The following is a 22,395-nucleotide window of genomic DNA, read 5'->3' on the forward strand; positions in this document are numbered from 1 at the left end:
AAATAGTGGCCACAAGTACCTGTGTCCAACAATGTAAATTACTGCATTTTTCAAAAGTATGTGTTTTTTCCTGAAATATTAGAGCATATTAGTGAATTGTAAGAGCCATAATACAGGAATCCCTAACTGAACAAGAGAGTGGCTTTGCTGATAAGGAAAAGCTCCTGGAGACAATACTAATTCAAAAGGCAGAAGAGTTATGCCAGCTGTTTCTTTAAATTTTCCCACAGAAATGGCAGGGAGTGGAAGGGGGGCTGTTCCTGTTGCCCATTTTCATGTAGCTTGACGGGTCCATCTCAACTCTTAGCACGTTTCTTCCCCAGGGTGACTGGGAGCAGGACGTAGGTTAGAGGCTGTCAGCTCCCTCTGTATATTTGCCTCTTCGTGGTCTCTGGAAGCAACCTAAAGACATCAGCTGAGTAACGTAGGCAGCAAGCTAGCTGCTTAAAATTGGGAAGTGTGAATAATACCTCTTTGAGTGACAACACAGCTGCCTCAAAATATGCTTTGCTTTCTCTCTTCCTTTGTACTGCTATCCAAGGTAGTACAAATGATGCCAGTATCTTTATTTGGGTTAGAGATGTATTGGTCTGCTTTCCTTTCAATGGATTATCCAGTCAGATTAATTGTCTTTTCTTCATTTTCTCTTTTCTTCTTCAAAACAGAGTAGTATTTTTGTCTTTGGATGGTTTTCAGGCTATTTCTCTTCATCTCCTGTTGTAGGTTGGGAAATTCCAGATGTATTTTGTTTCCATTGATCTATTTTGCCTAGTCACCATAAATTTCAGTCTTCTTCCTCTGCCACATTTATTCCATCAGTTGTCTTAACTGGCAGTTTCATTAATAGTCCTTGTTCATGTATGAGATTTTCATAGCTTTGAGCTACTTCATTTCTCTAGAGAGGAATTTAATTTGCACTTTAAACATAAGCAACACTTAGTCTCCATGCAGATACTGGCAGCTCTTATACCATGGACTTCTTCAGATGTATCAGAGTTGGGTTTTTTTTCCTTTTTACCCCAATTTGTTTCTTTTCTTTAATAAAAAGGAATCTCAGTACTGGAACCTGATTTTGGACCCTAAAATTACACTCCCTTTCACTAAGGCAAACCAAGAAAGAAACCTAGCAATTACTTCTGAAGTTAAAATCACTTGCTTTTCAATAAGCCAGAAGCTGAGGCTGTATCACTTCCCCGTTCTGCAGCTCCTGTTCGAATGCCTTAAAAGCCAAAAGGAAAAAAAAAAAAGCTGCTATAAAAGTGGAGACTGAAGTTTGTGCTACTACTAAATGCTCAAATATATTTACTGTATACAATATAAAGTTACCACATAATACGACAGACTAGGAGGATGCTTTAACAGTTCTAACATTTAAGGTGCAAAACTGGATTCAACCAAAAAATCCAAAAGTACACACAAATGTTTCCCAGAGGTTTTTCTTTGAACTGAGTTTAAAACATAGCTGGTAGCATTTACTAATCACTGATTGTCCAAGATACGTATTCTTAGATATGCTGGGCCTCAGGACCCCAAAATTATGCTGCGTGAAATCGAACTTCTGTATATTGTAGCTATATTAATGCATCCTCTATAGATACTGGCTAAGTACCTTAGGTGAGTTCCACAGTATGTTACCAATTACAGTGCCTATTCTCTCTAACCATTGTTTTCTTCCAACCATTTCTGGTATCTCCTAAATCAGATGCAAATTGGGGTTGTCCTGATTGTCAGAAAGGAGTCTAACAGGACCTACATGAAGAGCTCAGAGCAGTCTAATGAGCTGAAAGCAATTCAGAATGAAAAGATGAACCTTCACAATATTCTTGCTCAATAAAAATTGATATATAATAGTTTTCTCTTGATCTACTGGATAATTTGAAATTAAGAGAGTACCGTTGCTGCCTTACAGAAACTTTCTACATCAATATTCCACAAGAAAGTTGTATACGATACAATCAATATATGCAAGTGGCAAGACAAAAGATTAATGTTATTAATTTACTTGAGGAACGGTGACTTAAAGTGGCTTAGTTGGGCTCTTTGATACAGAGATGGGTCTAGCTAACTAAAGAGAGGACGACAAAGAGACTTGGCATTTCCAAAGCCACCTGTTCTAAAGCCTTTTCTCCTGATGTGGAAAACCAACACAACCGCATTCATAGAGATTAATGTAAAGTTTAAAAAAGCTTTGAGAACTAGTCCAACCTCTGATATGCAAACACTGCATGTCACCCTCTGTCCTATGCAAGAACATTTCAAATAGCTGTTGGACTCATGCTAAACTTAAACAAGAGTGTCCGATTTTTAAACTGCTAATACTGTCACTTGATACCAGTATTCTTCAACAGTTTAGGTTCACAATAATGAAGTTATTTTTTAAAGAACACAGGGCACAATTGAGCTACTTCGTTGCTGACACACTTTTTCTGTCTTCCAGAGAAATATGCAGGTATATGAAGTGAACACAGTTTCACACTAATTTGTGGTTTGGGAATCTGGTCAGCCAAGCAGGACTTCCCTATAGTGTTCAGCACTTTCGCCCAGGACACCAACAAATACAGGGTCCATTCTGTGAGGCAGGATCTTTATCTTCCTTACTGTCTGGAAAACAGATGATATAGCTTGGATGCTACTTAAGTAGGAAGTGTAAATCCTACCATTACCATTACTTTCGGTGAGACAGAATGGGAAATTGTGTCCCATACATTTTACTTAGCAGCCTGTAATATTTATTTACCTAACAAGTGGTGGGAAGAAGATCCCATTGCAAAGATCCCATTTTAAAATGAAGTAATTTGTCAACATTTCTTTTTCCACTCATTTCAATTTGTATGCAAGGATATTAAGTTTTATCTCTGGCTGTGCTACAGGGCTATAGTTTATTCACAGCAGGAAAGATAGCAAATATAAACAGCAAGCTAATGGGCTGAACCGCTATCTAGCTGGAGCTAAAGCATAGCTAAGTAAGGTTGATGTTACAGTACAGTAGCTGCAACAAACAAGTCAATGTGTCCTTCAGATTACAGCTTATTTGGGCCATGAGCAACATAAAATTTGAACCTCAAGTGTGCATTTTAAAATTGCGTCTGAGAGAATTTATGATTCTTTCTGATGTATGTCCAGTAATGCTGTTTCAAATTAAAATTGGTAACAGCCACTTCAAAATGTGTAAACGACAATGCTTACATCTAAACTGGGAAGATAATAACTTGTATAAATATAACAAAGTGACTGCTTAACCAATGCTCACTCTTCTGTTGTCCACAGACATCCCCCTGTCGGGTCAGTTATTTTGTACTTACTAATCTACCTGTGGAACGCTTCTTGGATTTGGGTATCCTTTGCTGGCTAAAATTGCTTTTAACTTGAACTGATCTGACAGTGTTTATTAGCTATTATTTTCAGAGCATTTTCATAATGAATACAAGTTTCCATAAATAAACAGGTGTCCTTGCATAGGGAAAGATGAACTTTTTTCTTTGTATTCTTTTGTGCATAACAGAAATAGTATCAGCCAGCATGATCTGAATTATCACAACTTTTACATCACAGAGAGTGGCTGTAAATTCAACAACCGGCTGGTCCTTACCATCAAAACATTCACATAAAGTTTCTCGAGTACCCTCTGTACCGAGAATGTAATAGCTGCTTCACCTGCACAAGAAGATGCCTGCTGCCCAGAATTTTGATGACAGCAATGGAGAGAAATGTACTCCTTTTTCAAACTTACATAAAATTTCTCACTGATGCAATAATGGTAAAATATCTGGGAAAAAATATTACAACAAAACCTTTTCTTTACTGATGTGTCAACTTTATTCACTCCTGCATGCAAAAGCTGAATTATTTATTTGCATGAGATAATATATTCTGTAAGGTTGCAGCAAATACTCATTGATGTCCTAGGATAAATTTTAACTTGATCAGGTAGGTATAGTACTAAATTTTTTTTTCTCCAGATATATAGCCTGCTGTTAACAACAGTCTAAAAGTGCTTCTACAAGCACCACTTTGACCTGGAGCTACTGACTTATTTTTAGATCAAAAGTGATGAAAAATTGCCAAGACTGTTGAGTTGCCTTAGCTGTCAAAATGACATTTCATGAGTGAGGTAGTCATCTAACTATTGATAAGCCTGGGAATCTTGTTACCTCCTGTGAGCTCTCATGACAGCTACGTATTCTACATTTCTGCTGCTGCTAAAAGAATGAACAGCATTCATCAAATGGGCTGGTAGCTGGAACTGTTCACTGGACATCTCAGTTATTTCTGTAAGAAGATGGAAATATATTAAAATAATAACCTGAATTTCAAAAGCTCTGTCACGGAGGCACCCCAAGGCTAATTTAAGGGACAACAGGGTCCAAAACAACTTTTATTAAACCAGTGAGAAACAGGGTTTTAGCACTCCAAAAGTGACTTAAATATAGGTTCGGGTATCAGTTGAGGAAAATTATTAAGGGGCAGCAACTGGTACAAGAGGCGGTCCACAGAGTGCATGCACGTGGCTTCACCCAAAACAATGCCGGAACCACCCCCGAGTCCCAGAGGAGTACACACTTGCCTGAACACGGTGCGGGATTATTCTTAAAGAGATATAGGTAAAGCGTACGCTCGCGATTCCGCGAGGGTAAATTTACTTACACGTGCGAATGTGCACGGAATACTACACATGCTTATGTGGAAGCATGGGAGGAAAATACACTCGCGATTGTGCGAGGAAATAATTTAAAGTACGCGTGCAAATGTGCACGGAATAAAGTTACACTCGCGATTGTGCGAGGAAATAATTTTATACGTGCTTGTATTAAGCACGGGAAGTTACACGTGCATATGTGCACGGAAAAGATAAATATACTCGCAATCCTGCGAGGGGTTTTACTCACACACGTGGCGGCAAGGCAAGCGGGGTCTCCATCCCGGGGGGGTCTCGGCAGCAGTATCTTCAACTCGTGCTCCGAGAGACCGGTGACAATGGGCCCAGTCTCGACGAGAGTCCCGTTTTTATACTGGCTGATCAGACCTGACTGTAGGCATTCTAGAAGCTTCTCTGCACCCCCACACCGTGTGTGGGGTGCCCCTGAAGCCTCCAAACATCCCCCACACTGGTCACAGGCGCCCAGCGGCTCACGGCTCACTGGTGCCTCGGCAATCCCTTCCCCTAATGGCCCTGGCCAGGGTGCTCTGGGCCAAACAAAAGAGGCTGTCAGCCTCAAGTAGCAGAGAGAGGGAGATGTGCCTACTCCCTCCATACTGAAAGAGGAGGGGGGGAGAGAGGGGGTTTTGCATTCTGCCACAAGCTCAATATCAGACTCTGCATCCCGAGTTTGAGGATGAAGTTGTCCAAACAGTCCAATAGGTGCATTGCCTTCATCCTTTCTGGAAATCAGAAATTAATGGGAGTAATGCTCTCCTATTCTCCCCCTTTCTTTTAATTATTTTCTTCCATAGCTCTGAAATTCAGAATTGTTCTTCCCATGAGAACGATCTCTGAGTAGGTAGAGGTGAGTGATTGTTGGATAAGAAATTTCTGGAATAAAGTGGATTTGCCCCCAAAATCCAGGTCTCACAGAAATGAAATCTCAGTTGTGAAGGATACATAACAGCAAAATCAAAGCAAATATGTACACTAAATCTTTATTAATCTGACAACAAAGGCAGACCAACACACATTGCAGTAGACTTCTGTAAGAAATTTGGGCTTTTTTTGACTTACCTTTCTAGATAATTCTGTATTAGGAACAAAATGAGTACCTGTACTGTAGTTCAGAATTAAGCTTGTGCCTATGTTGAGGAAGCTTGATCATAAGCATAAATACAGAAGTCTAGTTCACAGAACTATGCTTTACGGACAGTGCACATTAACTCTGATTTGGAAGCTCGTAGGAAATTATTTTGGTCAAAAAAAGTCTAAGTTTCAGAGCACCCGTCTCTGAGAGGCTTTCTGCAGTAACACATCTCAGTTTAATTTCTGGCACAGGTCTTGACACAAATGTGGATGCGCACAGAAGACATTGAATGTTACAAGGTTCTTTGATATGGTACCATAGCAATTTAATTATTTATTCCAGTGCCGCCTCAGCTACACCAAGCTTAAGGAATTAGATGGAATGCAAGATTCTAGCTTTAACTTACAAAAATGCAAATGATTTGGAATTGCTCAGAAACTCCACTCTCCATTGTGCAGTGATTAGAAGCACTCACTATGGAATCCTTGCCCATGGCACAACATCCAGCCTGAGTGACCACTGGATTTGGGATCTTTTCCACCGCACATCCTTTTCCCAACTCCCAAGAATTTAAAGCATCGCAGAACACTGACCTTCCTGCTCACAGTTTTCAAGGAGGATGTGACCTGAAATGCGGATCAGATTTCTGGAAAGTCCTTTCTGTTACATTTCACATTGGTAAGTGGGGGATACCTGCTCGGGACATAAGACAAATATCTAGGACTGCTTTTGTCCAAGAAAATCAACAAATGAAGAGCTTACAGCTATGTCTCCTAGCCTATCCATTGTGAGAGCTCAGGACTCTTACTCCACCTTCTTGATCTCTTCTGCTTTTGACAAAGTCATGTGAAAAAACACCCCTTACTGATTTTCTGCAGGATCTATAGCAGATGAAGAAACAGAAATCTCATTAAAAGTGAAAAACCAGAACGATTACAATTCATCATCTCTCAAGCACGTAACAGAAATATTGCCCATTGTATCACTGTGTCTCTTTTTTCCCTGAATTCTGTGTGTAGTTTTAAACAGAGAAGTTACTAATTTTGCCTTCCACATAACCAGACTTGCACATTTTCTTACCAGACTCACCTGGATTACTGGAAGTCTCCTACCGGCCTTCTTGACATAAGGGACTTGAACTCCCCATACGTACAGAACATCTCTCCTTGCTTGTTAATCCACTTAAATAATCCTGCAGATTCCAGATCCCATTGATGCTATCATAACCTTGCATCGTTTTCCCCCACCCAGAGCTGAACATTCCTCTCGTTCCTCACCTCCAGAGACACACAGAATTCTGTACCTCCTTCGTTTGCTTTGCCCTGATCTGCTCCACCTCTCCCCCAGGTTAATTCTCCTGTGGTGCCCAATTTAGCTTCACCTGTTTTTCGCAGAAAATGCTCAGTATCCTGTATGTATATGAAATACGCAGATACATTCCTTTGGAAGTTGTCTGTCTTATTAACTTGCAAAATCTACAAGATACAAGGGCAGATAGTTTCAGAAACGTAAGAAAGCGCAGAGGTTTTGCTACTGCATTTGCTCTTGTGGTACAGGGGTTTGAGACCAAAAAACATGTACACCAAAACCACACTTTGATATAGTATGCAATGTGCTTGATGAAAAGAAGAAATAAAGCTTTCCACTCTATATAGTACTTCAGAAATATGCATTTATTTCCTCACCTTTCATCACTTTTACAGTTTTAACCAGTGCCTCAGTGTTAATATTTGTCAGAAGCATACAATGGAACTTCAGATCCTTCTGTAGTTCTGAAGGAAAAACCAAATTAATGGGCCTTTCCATAAGGAACCAAGCCAAAAAATAATGAAACTCATTTCTTATAACATATTACAGAGTCACATAAGATTTCAAATACATTCCTATCCTATTGCATGTTCTGTATTTACATAGTTAACTGTTTGTTTATTATTTACATTTTTCAAATACTGCAGTCATAAATCTTTATTTTATATTGTACATTGTTTAATTTTTTATTACAGAAATTCTTTAACACGTATTTTAGACACTTAAATTTCAATATTTGACATGAGTTCTAGGAAATCACTGCCTAGTTTCACTAGTGATGTGTCAAGATGCCTCCTTCATAAGAAAATACATATTACAAAGGAATTTAATAATATTCAGAATCTTGAATTTAAAAAAACAAAAAGTACATGGGATGTAATCATAATGTTATTTCCTTTTCTATGCAATATTTTGTTTGGAATGACATTTCACCTGAGATGTAGAATCGTTAAATGTAAGGTGTTTTGTTTTGGTTTTTTTAATAAAATGAAATATTTTATGTAAAGTATTGAAAATTTGAAATGTTATATAAATGTTTTCCTTCTATTTACTGAAAACTATTCCTATCTGTATAGATATATGTTCTTCATATATCTATACCATATTTTCCAGAAAAGCCTACATCTACATAAATAAGCATTGCTATTATATCAGGAAACTTCCCACTATGCTTAAAAAGCAATGTGCTCAAGTACAATATTCAACTTCTGACGCAGACACAACAGTCAGTGCGATCTCTCATGGTAATACTTTCTTCCAAAGGAAGTAAGAGGTACCTGTTGAATTTGGAAGACATGGCAGACAACTTCCGTGGACCCGATGGAGGAGACTTGATATATAACCAGTCCCATAAATCCTATGCAGGAGCATCTGACACAGTAGACAACTTTGGGTCAACTTTCCATGTTACATGTAACTACCTAAATAACATCTTAATAGAAAAGAGTTAATTATAGAAAACCCTTACAACATTGTGCACTTAATGCTGTGTGTCTTCTCTAGTTACAATAATACGCATTTCTATTAACAAATGATTGTAGATACTAAGATTAAAGCAAATGGTAATAAATTTCAGGTTTCTTTTATTCTGTTACTGGTAGATATTCTGTTAGGCACAATATGACATTCTTTGTAAACATAAAACATAATTTGTGACACATTAGAACATGTACTGAAGTTACAAAACACAGTATAGGGACATTTAAGAAACACAGACCCACTACACACCCTGGGCACAAACACAGCGATCCAGGAGGCCTGAACTTGTCTCCACTGCAACTGAAAACCCTGGCTGATGCCAGCGGAGGAGAATTGCATCCTAATCACCAAACACACCTGCTTCCGAATTCATTCATTTTTTTCTCTTCTACCAAAGATTTCATATATTTTTAAAATACAGATCTCATAATCACATGTTGGTTAAAATGTACTTATTTCTATCAACCCTGAAACACCTAATTATTATAAAGTCAGTGTCAAGAACTAAGGCCCCTGAAACACGGAATGTAACTAACATGTCTAGAAAAGCTTTCTTCGAAATTCCTATCTGCATATTTCTAAGAACTTGAAAATAATCTTCCAATAACAAGTCATAAGAGAAAACCCCTTGAAGATCTTTTATTTCCCAAACTTAAAAGCGCACTACGCTTTTTGTACAACATGCAACTTGAGAACTGAACAGAGGAATTACAATTTTGAGCTTCCAGTATATTGCTTATTGCAACTCTCACCCTTAATAACCTGTATGTGTAGGGTAGGCACAAATTAGTGTGAGTTATTTACATCCAACAGAGCAACATCAGAATCCTTATGTGAAAAGATTTCTTGAAAATAAATAGTGCACTTAAATTATGTAAGTTTTAAGGAATTATTCAGTATGCCATAATTATATGAAGAAACATTAATTTCATTCTATAAAGTAATAGAGAATTTTTATTCTGTTAATGACATGAGTGATCTGAGTATATAGTTACTGTAATTGTTATTGGGAACTATCTTCTCACTTCCTCTGAATACTCAGGAAAAAAGGTATTATATTATTTAACAAATAAGCTTTGGAAAACTTTTTCTAACCTGCTAGAAATGGAGAATAAGGCAACAACTGAGATAAAAATATATCTTGCTTTGTAAACCAAGCTTCTTAATACATTTCTTAAAAGTGAACTTTAATGATGACAAATTGAAAGTCCTGAAAGAAAAGCTTTAATTACTTTGACAGGACCATGTCTTCTATTTCATTTGATATTTTAAAAATGCTCCAAAATACATAGGGAGGGATTTATTTTAGTGTTATAGATGAGTCTCCAGCTTTAAGCAACTCCTTTGTCTGGCTAAAAAGCTTCTGCGGCACTCTGCAAGAGTGAGAAATGTTTAGAAAATGCCACCAATTCCATTGCAACTTTCTACACTCTTATGTTACTGAAGTATCCTAACTGAATTCCACCAAAAGCAACAGATGGTGTGCGAACAGCCGTGTCTCTGAGTTATAACCAGTCCTCTATGATCAGGTCTTGCTGGCTCATATGGTCTTTATAACTATGAAAAGTTCTTTTTCCCACTCGAAGTAAATAACTTTAACTGACCAAAAGTGGCTGATACAATCATGGCAGGTGACACTGACGTAACAACAAAATCATTCCATAAATAGTTTTAAGTCTTAAGCACACAGAAAAATCGCTCAACATAAATTCGACAGACTACAGTTCTCCTAATTAGACAAGGGGAAAAAAAAGAAAATTAAGTGATAGACTGCTGAACTCATTTTTCATGCTGAGCAAGAAAGTTCACTTTTAAGTTTATTCAGTGCTCGATATCCTGCTTTGTCCATTTCTTTGGTATTCTGTTCTCATTTTGCAAATTCTAACAGAATTTTAATGGTCATCTTAATTCAAACGAAAGATCAATGAGCTGAAAGCAGAATGAGAACAACAGATGCCATAATACTGCAGAACACGTTGATCTTAATGATTTCTGGCTCTCTGTATTCATTTCTTGTAATGATTGGGAGCATCTGCAAATGCAAACTTCAGTCTGTAGGCCTCTGCTAGGAGTACACTAATTTCTTCATCTCCCCAGTGTACTGTGGGCAAATTTTGTAAAAATATCAGCAATTCCTAGATGGAGAGAATGAGAAAAAAGAAATTCAAATACCAGTGTAACAGCAATAAATTACACAATTAGTACTTATAAGCAATCGCTCATGCGGTACGTCAGCATCCCAAACAAACCTGAGATCCCATGAAGTTTAGGGATTTTCCTGTAACTTCTAAAGAAATACTTGCTATTCAATATTCCAGTTCAGAAACCAGCTAGTAATTGTAGCTAACCATGGTTATTTTCTAATGTTGAGAAAAATAACATTAAAAAAAAAGGGTGTGAATTCACTTGCTCTGTAAATAGCAAGAGTGAAAGCAAGCCATGCTGCCCAAGTGTGTAAATTCTATGTACCCACACTTGCTCTTGTACGATTATATCACTACTGGCACCCCCAATCACAGGTAGAGACTCCTTGTCGTACTCAGAAAAACAAGAACACACACACATCATGTACCAGAACCATCCCATTAGACTTCTAAGAGGTAAACAGTGTTAGCATATTCACTTTATAGCTGGTAATGGAGATAGAATGGTCCTGGGTATTGGAGTCACTAGAAACTACCAGAAACCTAATTCTGAGCTCTGCAAATCCAAAATGGTTTCTCACAGGAACCAGCCTTCTTATAGATTTTCCATATTTTCTACATTATTTTAGCACCGGGATACATCTTCCACACTTGTCAATTCCAACCAAGCTCTAGAAGTTTTCACATATAGTTTTGCATACAGTGCTTTAAAAATTCCATATGCATCCTCCACATTTAAGATCTATGATCTACTTTCAGTTTGTAACTTCTGCTGACCAGATCATTTTAACATCCCCATGCTAGGTGTAAACAAAAGGAATACCTACACTTCCTCTTTAAGGAACTACAAAACATTAATTTCATTTTAATACCTTACATGTTTTTTATAACCTCGTTATCAGGTAAGCAAAGGCAGACAGCTACAGATAAAGCAAAGTTGCTGACTGAATTGCAGAAGTGCTAAAATTCTCTTCCCTAATTAGTCTTTTCACATATAAACAAGAAGAATATCTAACTACTTCTGGTCGTGCTGCTTTCTAGGTATGCCTTGTATATAGTACAACAAGAAATGGTTCAATTTCTTTCAACTTTAATTATATAGCAATACTGATAAAGTTAATCAATAAAAGTAATTACAAATGATAATTTGATTTTGAAAAGGTCCTAAAATGTGGATTCCTGCTTTTGTAAGGCCTATGTTTTATTGTAGCAACATGGTATCAGCAAATACACCCAATTTCCAGTTGAGTAAAACTCAGGATTGTAGCTCTATGCTAAACTGGGATGCACAGAATCAAATCCCACAGACTGCTCTTTGAAGGATCCTTCGAAAGGGTTACTTGAAAAATACATGCTTCCTAACCCATGACTGAATGAATGGTCAAAAGGGCATTATATCTGTATGTGAAGTTACCTGTGCAAAGCAGTGTTGCGCTGCAGGGTATGGAGTTACATAATTGGATAAATTGTTAAAATCATGGTTGATTGCTAAGTCTCGGACTTTAGACAAAAACCTCCCATTCACTAATAAATAATAAATTTTGACCCAAAAGGTCACAAACTCTGAAACATGATGCAAAAGTCATCCTAGGCCAAATATGAAGTGAATGGTTTAAACTTTCCAAAGACAAGATCACCTGGAGATCCTTTGTCTCACGCTTTCAATTGCTTTGACAAAAACATTCCTTAAAATTTACGCTGGTTTTGGATCACAACAAACTGGATGTGGAATTTTACTATAGGAGTTACGAGGCAATCTTCAAAATGAGTGTTGTTAAGCCTGCTTGTATCTTCTAGGTGCTCTATTTTTGCAGAAAATATGCAAATAATTTGTACACATTCATATATGTGCATATAGTTGTCAGCATACACATATGTATATTTTTGCATGAATGTTCGTTAACGTTTATTCTAAAGAGCAGAAATTAGTAAGCAGGAGTGCAATTAAAACCACAGTAATTATCCTGCTATTTTATAAATGAGATTCCTGCAATATTCGCATAAGTATACAGCAAAAATCTTCTTCACAGGGGTCTTGTCCCCCCCTTCTCCCTCCTCTGCACTTGCTTTGATTGAAGATGGCTGAAGGAGCCCTTAGCAAGGGTTCTGCGATTTCACGAAGCAGTGAGGAGCAAAAATTAACATGAAATATTTTACTTTTTCCATGAGAGAATTATTTTGGCCTCATCTGTTTCACGGTCTTGCTATAGTGGCTCTCGTAATATGGAAGAAGAAAGGATAGAAGTTGAGCAGTACTATATATTTAATTATGCATAAAAAGCAGTAATACAACAGAGTTAGCATGAGAATGTCTCTATTACACTTGAGAGAGCACATTTTTAATAAAGTGTTATACAACTGCCAAAATATCACTTTTAAAAAATTTCTATCAACTTATTTGACAGTTCTGCTGATAACTGTAATTAATAAACTAGCAGTGCACAGTAGGAAGATTGTGTGGAGGGATGATAAATGCCTGCTTCCATTCAAGTTTTTACTTTCCTTTTACAAAATAACTTCCAACCAGCTTTAAGACACAGCAGTTAATGAGTTTTGTGAAATTAGTTCTTTTACTGTTTGCACTGCCAAGACTTTGCTGGATCAGACTTCGGGTGCAAACTAGTAAAAGTGATTTGTATTGTTTGGGTAGTGTTTTGGTTTTTCATTTGGCTACTGTTCAAACAAAGGTGGCCTAACCAGTGCTCCAGCCACTGGAGAACCGTGGGCTTTCTGGCAGACCTCAGCACTTGGGACACTGGAGAACATCACCTGTGGCAACCAACACCTGTTTGTATAGAAGGTACAAATATGAGTAGCTATTCAACAGCTAGTGAACTACAGCTCAGTTGTTTCAGTGTGAGGTTAGAAAGCAAGAGTCGACACTGGTCACACTGATCTACTGCTTCTGTGGCAACTGTGCATGTTTTTCGAGCTAGAAAATGTTGCTACAGGTTTGTGAAACACAAATAATTCTTGTAGATAAATTAATTCTGCTTATATATTCAGCTTTAAAAGTAAGGTTATCATACTGGATATGTTTATCAGAAAATGATTACCCAAAAAATCATTGAATTTCTTCAAAAGTTCTACACAGCAGTCACTTCTCCAAACATCTGTCTGCTCAATGATTAAAAAAAGGCAGTAAAATAACAGTCACCCATATCAATTTTGTTTCCTTTACATTTCCAAAGCACTGAAGGTATATTAGCTACATGCTGGAGGGTAGCAAGGTCCTACAGAGGGATCTGGATGAGCTGGATCACTGGGCTGAGCCCAGTTGTATGAGGTTCAACAAGGCCAAGTGCCGGGTCCTGCACTTGGGTCACAACAACCCCAGGCAGCGCTACAGGCTCAGGGAAGAGTGGCTGGAAAGTACCTGGGGGAAAAGGACCTGGGGGTGTTGATTGACAGCAGCTGAACATGAGCCAGCAGTGTGCCCAGGTGGCCAAAAAGGCCAACAGCATCCTGGCTGGTATCAGGAATAGTGTGGCCAGTAGGACTAGAAAAGTGATCAACCCCCTGCACTTGACATTGGTGAGGCCGCACCTTGCTCCCTGTGTTCTGTTGTGGCCCCTCACTACAAGCAAGACATTGAGGTGCTGGAGAGAGTGCAGAGGAGGTGACAAAGCTGTTGAGGGGCCTGGAGCACAAGTGTGAAGAGGAGCAGCTGGGGGAACCGGGGCTGTTCAGCCTGGAGAACAGGAGGCTGAGGGGAGACCTTATCGCTGTCTACAGCTACCTGAAAGGAGATTGTAGCATGGAGGGGGTTGGTCTCTTCTCTCAAGTAGCAAGTGATGGGACAAGAGGAAATGGCCTCAAGTTGTGCCAGGGGAGGTTTGGACTGGATATTAGGAAAAATTTCTTCATGGAAAGGGTTGTCAGGCATTGGAACAGGCTGCCCAGGGAAGTGACCGAGTCACCATTCCTAGAGGTGTTTAAAAGATGTGCAGATGTGGTACTTTGGGACAAGGTTTAGTGGTGTGCTTGGTAGTGTTAACAGTTGGACTTCATGTTCTTAAAGGTCTTTTCCAACCTAAATAATTCTATGATCTTACAGAACAAACCACAATTTCTAAAATAAACCTACAATTTTAGAGGTTTGTTTTCAAATAAAGAGAGCAGAGAACCAGACAAAATATATAACTTTTTCTCCCAGGACACAAAGCAGAACAGCAGGAGAAATCAGGTGCTCCAAGTTTAAGGCTAGAAAACTCAGATCATTCAACTTCACGACCTTTGTTGAACACACACAGACTACATCTTCAATACCCATACTTGCAAAACTTAACACGCAGCTCAAATCTGAAATAGGACTATTGGTGAAAAACTAGTTTAATACTTGTATGGTTAATTGCAACCTTATCCATAATTTTATTCAGAATCAAATATGTGAATAAATGGCCGAGTAATCTCTTGACTGTTCATTTCTGTTTAAGTGGCCATTTTGTCACTGTTACCAAGGGAAAAGCTTCATTCTGTACCTGCTCATCAAAGTCTAAGACTGATACTGACTACTGAATATGTGTGAGAAATTTAAGTTAAGTAACTGGGCAAATACACACTGCTGGAGTGATTTTCTTAAGATATGACTTATCTTAAAGATAAGACTTATGTTCCTGTGATCTGTCAAAGAGCTTCAAAACTGACTCTGATAGAAATAAAACTTATAACTTGTTAAAAATAAGTAGAACTTGGTAAAAAGCCTGATAAAGAAAATTTTTTCTTTAGCAGTTGAAGAAAATAACCATGCCACATTTATCACTGTCTGAATATGGAGCATTATTTGGAAACAAACAAACAAACGACCATCCCACTCCCCCTCCAAAAAACCCACTAAAAAAAAAAAAAAGAAACAAAAAAACCTCCAGTATTTGAAGAAATGTACAAACGTGGTAATTAGTATTTACAAGACCACATATGAAGTTTACCTAAAACTGCTCAATTTCGTATTTACACTTAAAAAGGGGAAAGATGACCAGAACGACAGTGATCCAAGAGCATTCACTTATTCTGAATCATTAGTGCTATTTTTTCTCCAACAGGTAAAGCAGGAACCACTAGAATCCATGCATAAACAAGGCATTCATGCTAACTACTAAAATTCATTTTCCTATCCACATTCAGAACTAAAATATGAGGACCCTCTTTGAAATCTGATGAATCATGAACTTGAATTTACCGTAAAAAAATCATTTCTGATAAACTGCTTGGTATATTTCAGAAAACTGAGTTCAAAAAGCAATATTTATAAAACATTCTTGCAATAACTGTATTTTCTGCTTAATTTAAATGATATTGTGATGCCACGTGGCTGAAGAATCAGGGCAGCCAGGAGACCATCAGCAGAGCTGAGGCTTCCAAAATCCAGTCCAATGTGTGTTTATATTTTGGTTGCATCTACAACAAATATATTCAAAAGCACTCCCTTTGCATATGGCAAAGAGAGCACCCTAGTTTCTTTGGACTCTTCCTGCACTGAACAGCCATATCCATCTCCTGAACAAGAGCCCAGCTGCACAGCCCAGGTTGCCAGCACACCTTCAGTTCCACCTATCTGTGGTGTTTGCCCCCTCACACCACACTGTGCAAGAGCATTTCCAGCCTCCCCTCCCCTTCGCCATCCAAGGAGTGGATGGGGAAGAGTCACAGGTACTTGAAGTATGTACAACCAGCAGTTAATTTCAGTTATTCCATCTATGGAATAACTTTGTTAAATTAACCAACCAACCACCTACCCCCTCCAAAAATAAAACAAACCCAAACCACCACTACAACTCCCCACCCACCCAAATTAATCCCTGTTTACATTCACCTCTGTTTAAAATATAAGAAAAATAAGAGTATTTTGAAAGTGGTAAAAACATTAACATTGTAGGAATGAAATGACAGTGATACTTTTCCTGCCTCAGTCTTGACTGACTAAATCTGCTCAGAAATGACAAGTCTCTGTGCCCAGGAGCAACAGCTGGGAAAGAGGTACTACCAACAGCAGAGGAAGATTAAGGTACTACTAAGATTTGTTCAATTCTCCCACCATGCACAAAAAAAAGTGCAGAGATTTTAGCACAGCACCTCTGACACAGGGAGGGGGCTGCTGCAGATGAGACTGTGAGAAAACTGTGGGTCTTTTTAGCTGGGAGAAGACTAAGGCAGAGTCTAAGATCAGTTTTATATTACATACAGTGAGGGTTACAAATAAGAAAGAGGAGCCAAGAGGCAATAGCAACAAGTGGAAGCTAAGCTGTTATCAGAAGAAAGCCCTTTGCAATGAGGGTGCTTGAGCAGCTTGCCAGGGACACTTAGTGCAGCTGTATAGAATGTACTTTTAAAGTACCTGTACTTTCGAAATGTGATTTTCTTTAGCTACATTAACACGTATTCAAGAACTAACCTATTCACCATGTAGTCAAGACAAAACAAGTGCTGTGGTACAGAAGTACCTTTAGAAATACAGAAAACAAAACTATGAGGTCTATGTTTCAAACACCATGTTGACAAGATCTGAGAGTAACACTGCCAGGTAAGCAGTGCTTGGTGTCAGAAATGAAACTTCTTGAGAAAAACAAAATCTTACCATGCAAGATCCAATACTTATATCTAAGAGAAAATACCAGTCTACAAGACAGATATCTCAAAAAGAAGATGATTTACAAAGCACTTATTCCTCATTTTCCTCTAAAATAAAAATGGTCAAGGTCTGTTCCTTGTAAACTAAATCAAACCTGAATACTGCTAAAACTTCACAAAACACATTTTTAATAATTATTACAAAGCCATCCATATAATTTTCTTCACTGAGATTGTAGCAAATGAAATCTCAGCCCACTAAAACAATCTTAAAAAATGAAAACAAAACAAAAGCCAAACAAACACCAAACACAGAAGCAAAAGAAAGCAAATTTTATCATGTTTTGAAATCTGGCAATAATATTGATTATTTGGCAATTGTTATCTACAGCTTTTATGCTATTTATTGTCATCCCCCCTCTGTCTGACTCCATATGTGGATCTTGAAGGAAGGAACATCAAACACAACTATACAACAAACAACATGGTGATAGTTAATAAAACATAAAAATGTTATTCTACTGAGTAGAGCACAAAGGTTTCTTCTGAGATAATCAAAGTAATTTATTTATTTGAAAACTCTGTTCAGACTTTTTTGTCTGTGTGAATTATTGACCAAGTTCAACTGCAGGTTTTTTCAACAGAATAAACTTAACAGAGCATAAACCCCAGTAACAGAACAGTGTTTTTATTTCTAGCGAATATAAAAATGGCAATAACTAAAGTTAAAATCAGACTTGAACATACTGAGGAAATTAATAGAGTTAGTTTTTAATGTCAAAACTGAGAACTGGTCTATTAATTTAACAAATAAAGGCAGTGCTAAAATACAGTATTTTTCTACTAGGGTAGTTAATCCTTCCTGCTGCTAACTGCAGTGTAATTATGGTCTGAGTACTCCTGGTCTGCCACAGCTCTATTTTGTACTGATAAGCAGAACCTTACAATATTTTATGATCATGAACTTTTTAATACTAATTTAGGACTGCATATAACTAACTGAAAGGTAAATTAAGTTTATATATAATCTTCCATTATTTACAAAGGAATTGCTAACAGCTGTATTTTGAACACAAGCTGTATCTGTTACATACTATGTTATGCACAAATATAAAACACCGCAAAATTTATGCTGCCATTTTGATCAAACGGCTTCTTTATGAGAGTTATTTGTATTTTCAAAAGTTGTGCTTGAAATTTTAGAACATAGCACTTACTTTTAAAGAACTAACGAAGTGCAATACCACTAAAATTTATTTAGAGGAATTATTGAGACAAGCTAAGGAGGAAAGCAGTTATTGCCTGAAAAAATGTCCATGTATCTTTTCAGATAATACACACCAGAAACAAGCTATATGCACACATTCAAAGAACTATAAATGTTTTTATGAGAAATTGTATAATGCGGTGTCAGAGACAGCCAGAACTGGACAATGATTCAAAAATTTTTTTCCAACCAGATGTAACTACTATACTGGCAAAAGAAACACTTAACAGAGGAACCATTTAATTCCTGTTTCCTTTACAACATCATTTTTCACTTGCTCACATTTGAGGTTATTGGGTGTGAAGGAAAGGGCAGTATCGCCATTACCAAGCGAGCACCCTGTCCGTGTTCTCAGTCCCTCCCCTGCATTGCACAGCAAAGCAGACAGACAGACAGACGTGCTGGAGTCTCAGCGATAGCCACAGTGTCCAGGCTGGTGATGTGCTGTGCAGAGCCAACCTCTAATCCTCTTCCCAGACACTCAGGATGACGGATACCTGCTGCTCTGGGGCTCAGCCAAGCTCAGTCCAAATCCTCCCCCCTCAGCTTGCTATCAAAGCCACAACAAATGCCCTGGCTGGGAGAATGAAAGCCCAGGTCCAGCGCAGACCACAGAGTACAGCTGACCTTGTTCAGATGCCTCAGAGCTTCCTTCCCCTTCTGTCTGCCCCTCGCTGTTGATACGTAATGCGCCAAATAAGTAGGGCTCTAACTCTGACACAAGTTCTCTTTTCTTTCTTGAGTGCTGTTTTCCCTCTTTCAGTGCACTCAGCAATATTCCCTATGCTGCTGCCACTTCTTATTTCTCCAGCTGTCCTAACCTGCTACACAGAGCTAGAAATAATGAGCTGTATTTCTGGAGCACTGCGCAACTTATTGACTACCTACGTCTCAGAGCCAGAGAAGACATTTCTTTCCTATTGGGCACAGCTGGAACTGAGATAACTAAGATTTCAAAATATAATATTAAAGAGATAGTAGGAATAGGTCATCTACTGTGGTTCAATAAATATTTGCTGCAGATACAGGTTAAGAGGGGTAAGCGGAGCAGGATCCTCCAGCGGGGGAGCTGAGGTCCCCGGCACAGAGCAGGCGGCACTGGCTGAGGGAGCCCCGGGCAGGCCGGTGCGACACTGGCTGCAATAACGCCCTCCTTGTTCTCCTTATTTCAGAGATTACGGGTGAACTTAAGACTTTGATAAGCAGAAGATGGGGAAACACTGGCTTATCTGTGCTAAGTGGCAGGGGCATTTAAGCCTGCACTGGACACAGTCTGAGTGACTTAGGAGAGGTTTGTTCTTAGAATCAGTGTCACTCAAGAACTCCCACCTCAAATGTGAAAGTTCACATCCTGCCCTGTGAAAATTTACCAGAAGAAAACAACCAAACAAAACAACAACAAAAAAAACCAAACAAACCAACCAATATTTGCTCAAATAGTGAACATTCAACTTTGTAAATTCAATGCAAATTTTAATTTTTTCTTGTACATTTCATTACACATTACCTAAATTGTGCATCTAGAATTTCTCGAAAGGGTTATTAATTATTTCAAATAAATTTAAATTTATCTGAATTTTGAGATTTTTTTCATAGAACATGACATTTTAGGCAACAGACCACAATTAACAGAACTCAGAATAGTATGAAATAAATACAGAAACAAAAAGTTATTCAGAGTTCTAACTAGATTTGCTGCACCTTAAAGTGGTCACTTAAAAAAATCTGAAGAGCTTAAAGGTTAATTTTTCCTGCTATCAGCTTACTTTCAGCAACTCAAGAGCATAGTGATTTTCAACAAGTATAATTTTTTATTATTTGATTTAAATACATAATATATACATATTTCTTGATTCAAATCTACATTTTTTTTCACTTCAATGGAACAATCTCCCATTAGTCTTCTGAAAACACACAGAAGTATGCTATTCTCGGAATTAATTTCATATTCTTAATAAGAACTTCATAGAAACACATGTTAACTTTCTGAAAACAAAAGTTTATGAAAAGTTGGTCTTATCATTTCCCTTTCATGTTTTTCTTTGCATGACTACTGAAAAAGATTTCTGGACTCAGTATATTAAAACCACTAAACCAGCAATTAAAGTCCTGTTTCATCCAGTATGGATCTCTTGCGCAAGTCATTAGCAACCTTAATTGCTCATCATAAAATATATGGTTCTAAAGAAAAATGTCAGAGAAGTTGTAGTCAGCTGATGAGAAGATTTGCAACTTCACTGACAAAGGTCTGAAAATATATAAATTAATATGGTAAAAAAAGTACACTAAAGGATCACAGCTGATACTGTAGGTCCTTGCTCTCAAATGAAAACAAAAAAACCCACAGACAATCGCCATCCTTAAATCTTAAAACAGGAAACAAATTTGCACGTTAGATCTTTTTATTAAAGCATCTTTCCATCTCCATGTTATTATCTACAAGTTTATAAGACAAGGTTAAGGACATAGACATTAAAACAAAGCAAGCATTGCAACTGACCCTAAAAGATGTTCAGCTCCATAAACAAACATTGTATTTTTGTAATACCTTTCTAATCTGAACTGCCTCAAAATTAAATGCATATGAAATAGAAGTAGTTAAGATACTAACACAGAATATTCAGAAGAGGAAGTCATCTTACTCAGACACTGATGTCAACTTGTACTTAAATCAGACAGTCAAATAAAAACAGTCTTGGGTTTTTCCTTTTAAGCACGAGAAGACAGAACTTTCATTTTAAAAATCTCATATGAAAATTGAATATCCCAGGAAACATCCAGGAAGATTTCTCAGTGTTCCAATTGCTAATGCACAGAGCAGAATGGTTCTGAACCACTCTGATTATACTTTTTGACATACTGTTTTATGAAATATTGCTATATTACTGATGTTTAGAGATATGTGTACATCTTGTGCACGAAAAGATAAATAAATAAAATGAAAAAGCACATCATTTGTCACTAGCTCCATGCAAAAGCAGCACATAAAGAAAAGAGGTGCAAATATCTGTGGTATAAGAAGTAATTAAGATCAGAAGTCATTCTATTAAAAACAAAACAAACCCCAAACAAACCTCACGCAAACATAGGACCTGCTGTATCAATCACGACTGCAGCAACTACAGGAGAATTTCATATTCCCCTCTCTGCAAAGTCTTCTAAGTTTTAACACTGTACTATAAATAGCTAAAAGCTCAGAGAAAAGAAAAAGAAAGAAAATAATAAAATACCAATGAAATATAATGAACTGACTTAAAGCACCTAGTAAATTTTGACAAAAAGGTATTTCATACTAAGTTTCTCTGAGTAAAATCTCATCTTATTCTAAGAGAAAATATATATTAAGGGTTACTGATGAAAAATTGCTTGCATATATAACTTAAGTAGTACTGTCTGCAATATGCAATTTTCATATCCAATAAATAAGTCATAATGAAGTGGTTACTTAAACAAGTATCTTTTTAGAACTAAAAAAAACCATCCTAAACATGGTTCAAATGGAATACTGTCAGTATTGTAGGGATGTAAGACTGAAAGAGGCCATTTCCATTATGTTGTTCGATCACCCACACCACACGAAGTCATATACAGGTGTTTTGTTCTGAATAATAAATAATAGTTTCACACTTGCCATGTCAAAATTCATGAAACATCTGGGAGTGTCCAGTTTAAGGACATTAATACAGATGGGACATCTGGGAGTCTCCAGCTTAAGGACATTAATACAGATGTCAGATAATACGACTTTAATGAAGATATCACAGTTAAAGGAAAAGACAGATAAAGAACCTGTCCAAAGTTCTGTCTCTACATTGGTGGGGAATCTGATAACTGAAGATTTCCAAATTAACTGAGGAAACCCCACAAACCCAATAACAACTAATTCAAAAGCCCCCTCAGC

The 22,395-nt window shown here is 37.5% G+C and overlaps 1 protein-coding gene across 2 annotated transcripts in view; it reads right to left on the reverse strand.

Annotated features, from left to right (window-relative positions):
- Positions 1 to 7,383: 7,383 nt before the first annotated feature.
- Positions 7,384 to 22,395, reverse strand: part of TBC1D22A (TBC1 domain family member 22A) — a 163,952-nt gene continuing 148,940 nt past the window's right edge. For both annotated transcript variants that reach the window (XM_065854268.2, XM_065854259.2), the window contains one exon: positions 7,384 to 10,651. In XM_065854268.2, coding sequence (XP_065710340.1) covers positions 10,523 to 10,651 — 129 coding nt within the window. In that variant the 3' untranslated portion in view covers positions 7,384 to 10,522. The remainder of the gene's footprint in view (positions 10,652 to 22,395) is intronic.

This window comes from Patagioenas fasciata, chromosome 1, assembly GCF_037038585.1.
Source record: "Patagioenas fasciata isolate bPatFas1 chromosome 1, bPatFas1.hap1, whole genome shotgun sequence".
NCBI lineage: Eukaryota > Metazoa > Chordata > Aves > Columbiformes > Columbidae > Patagioenas > Patagioenas fasciata.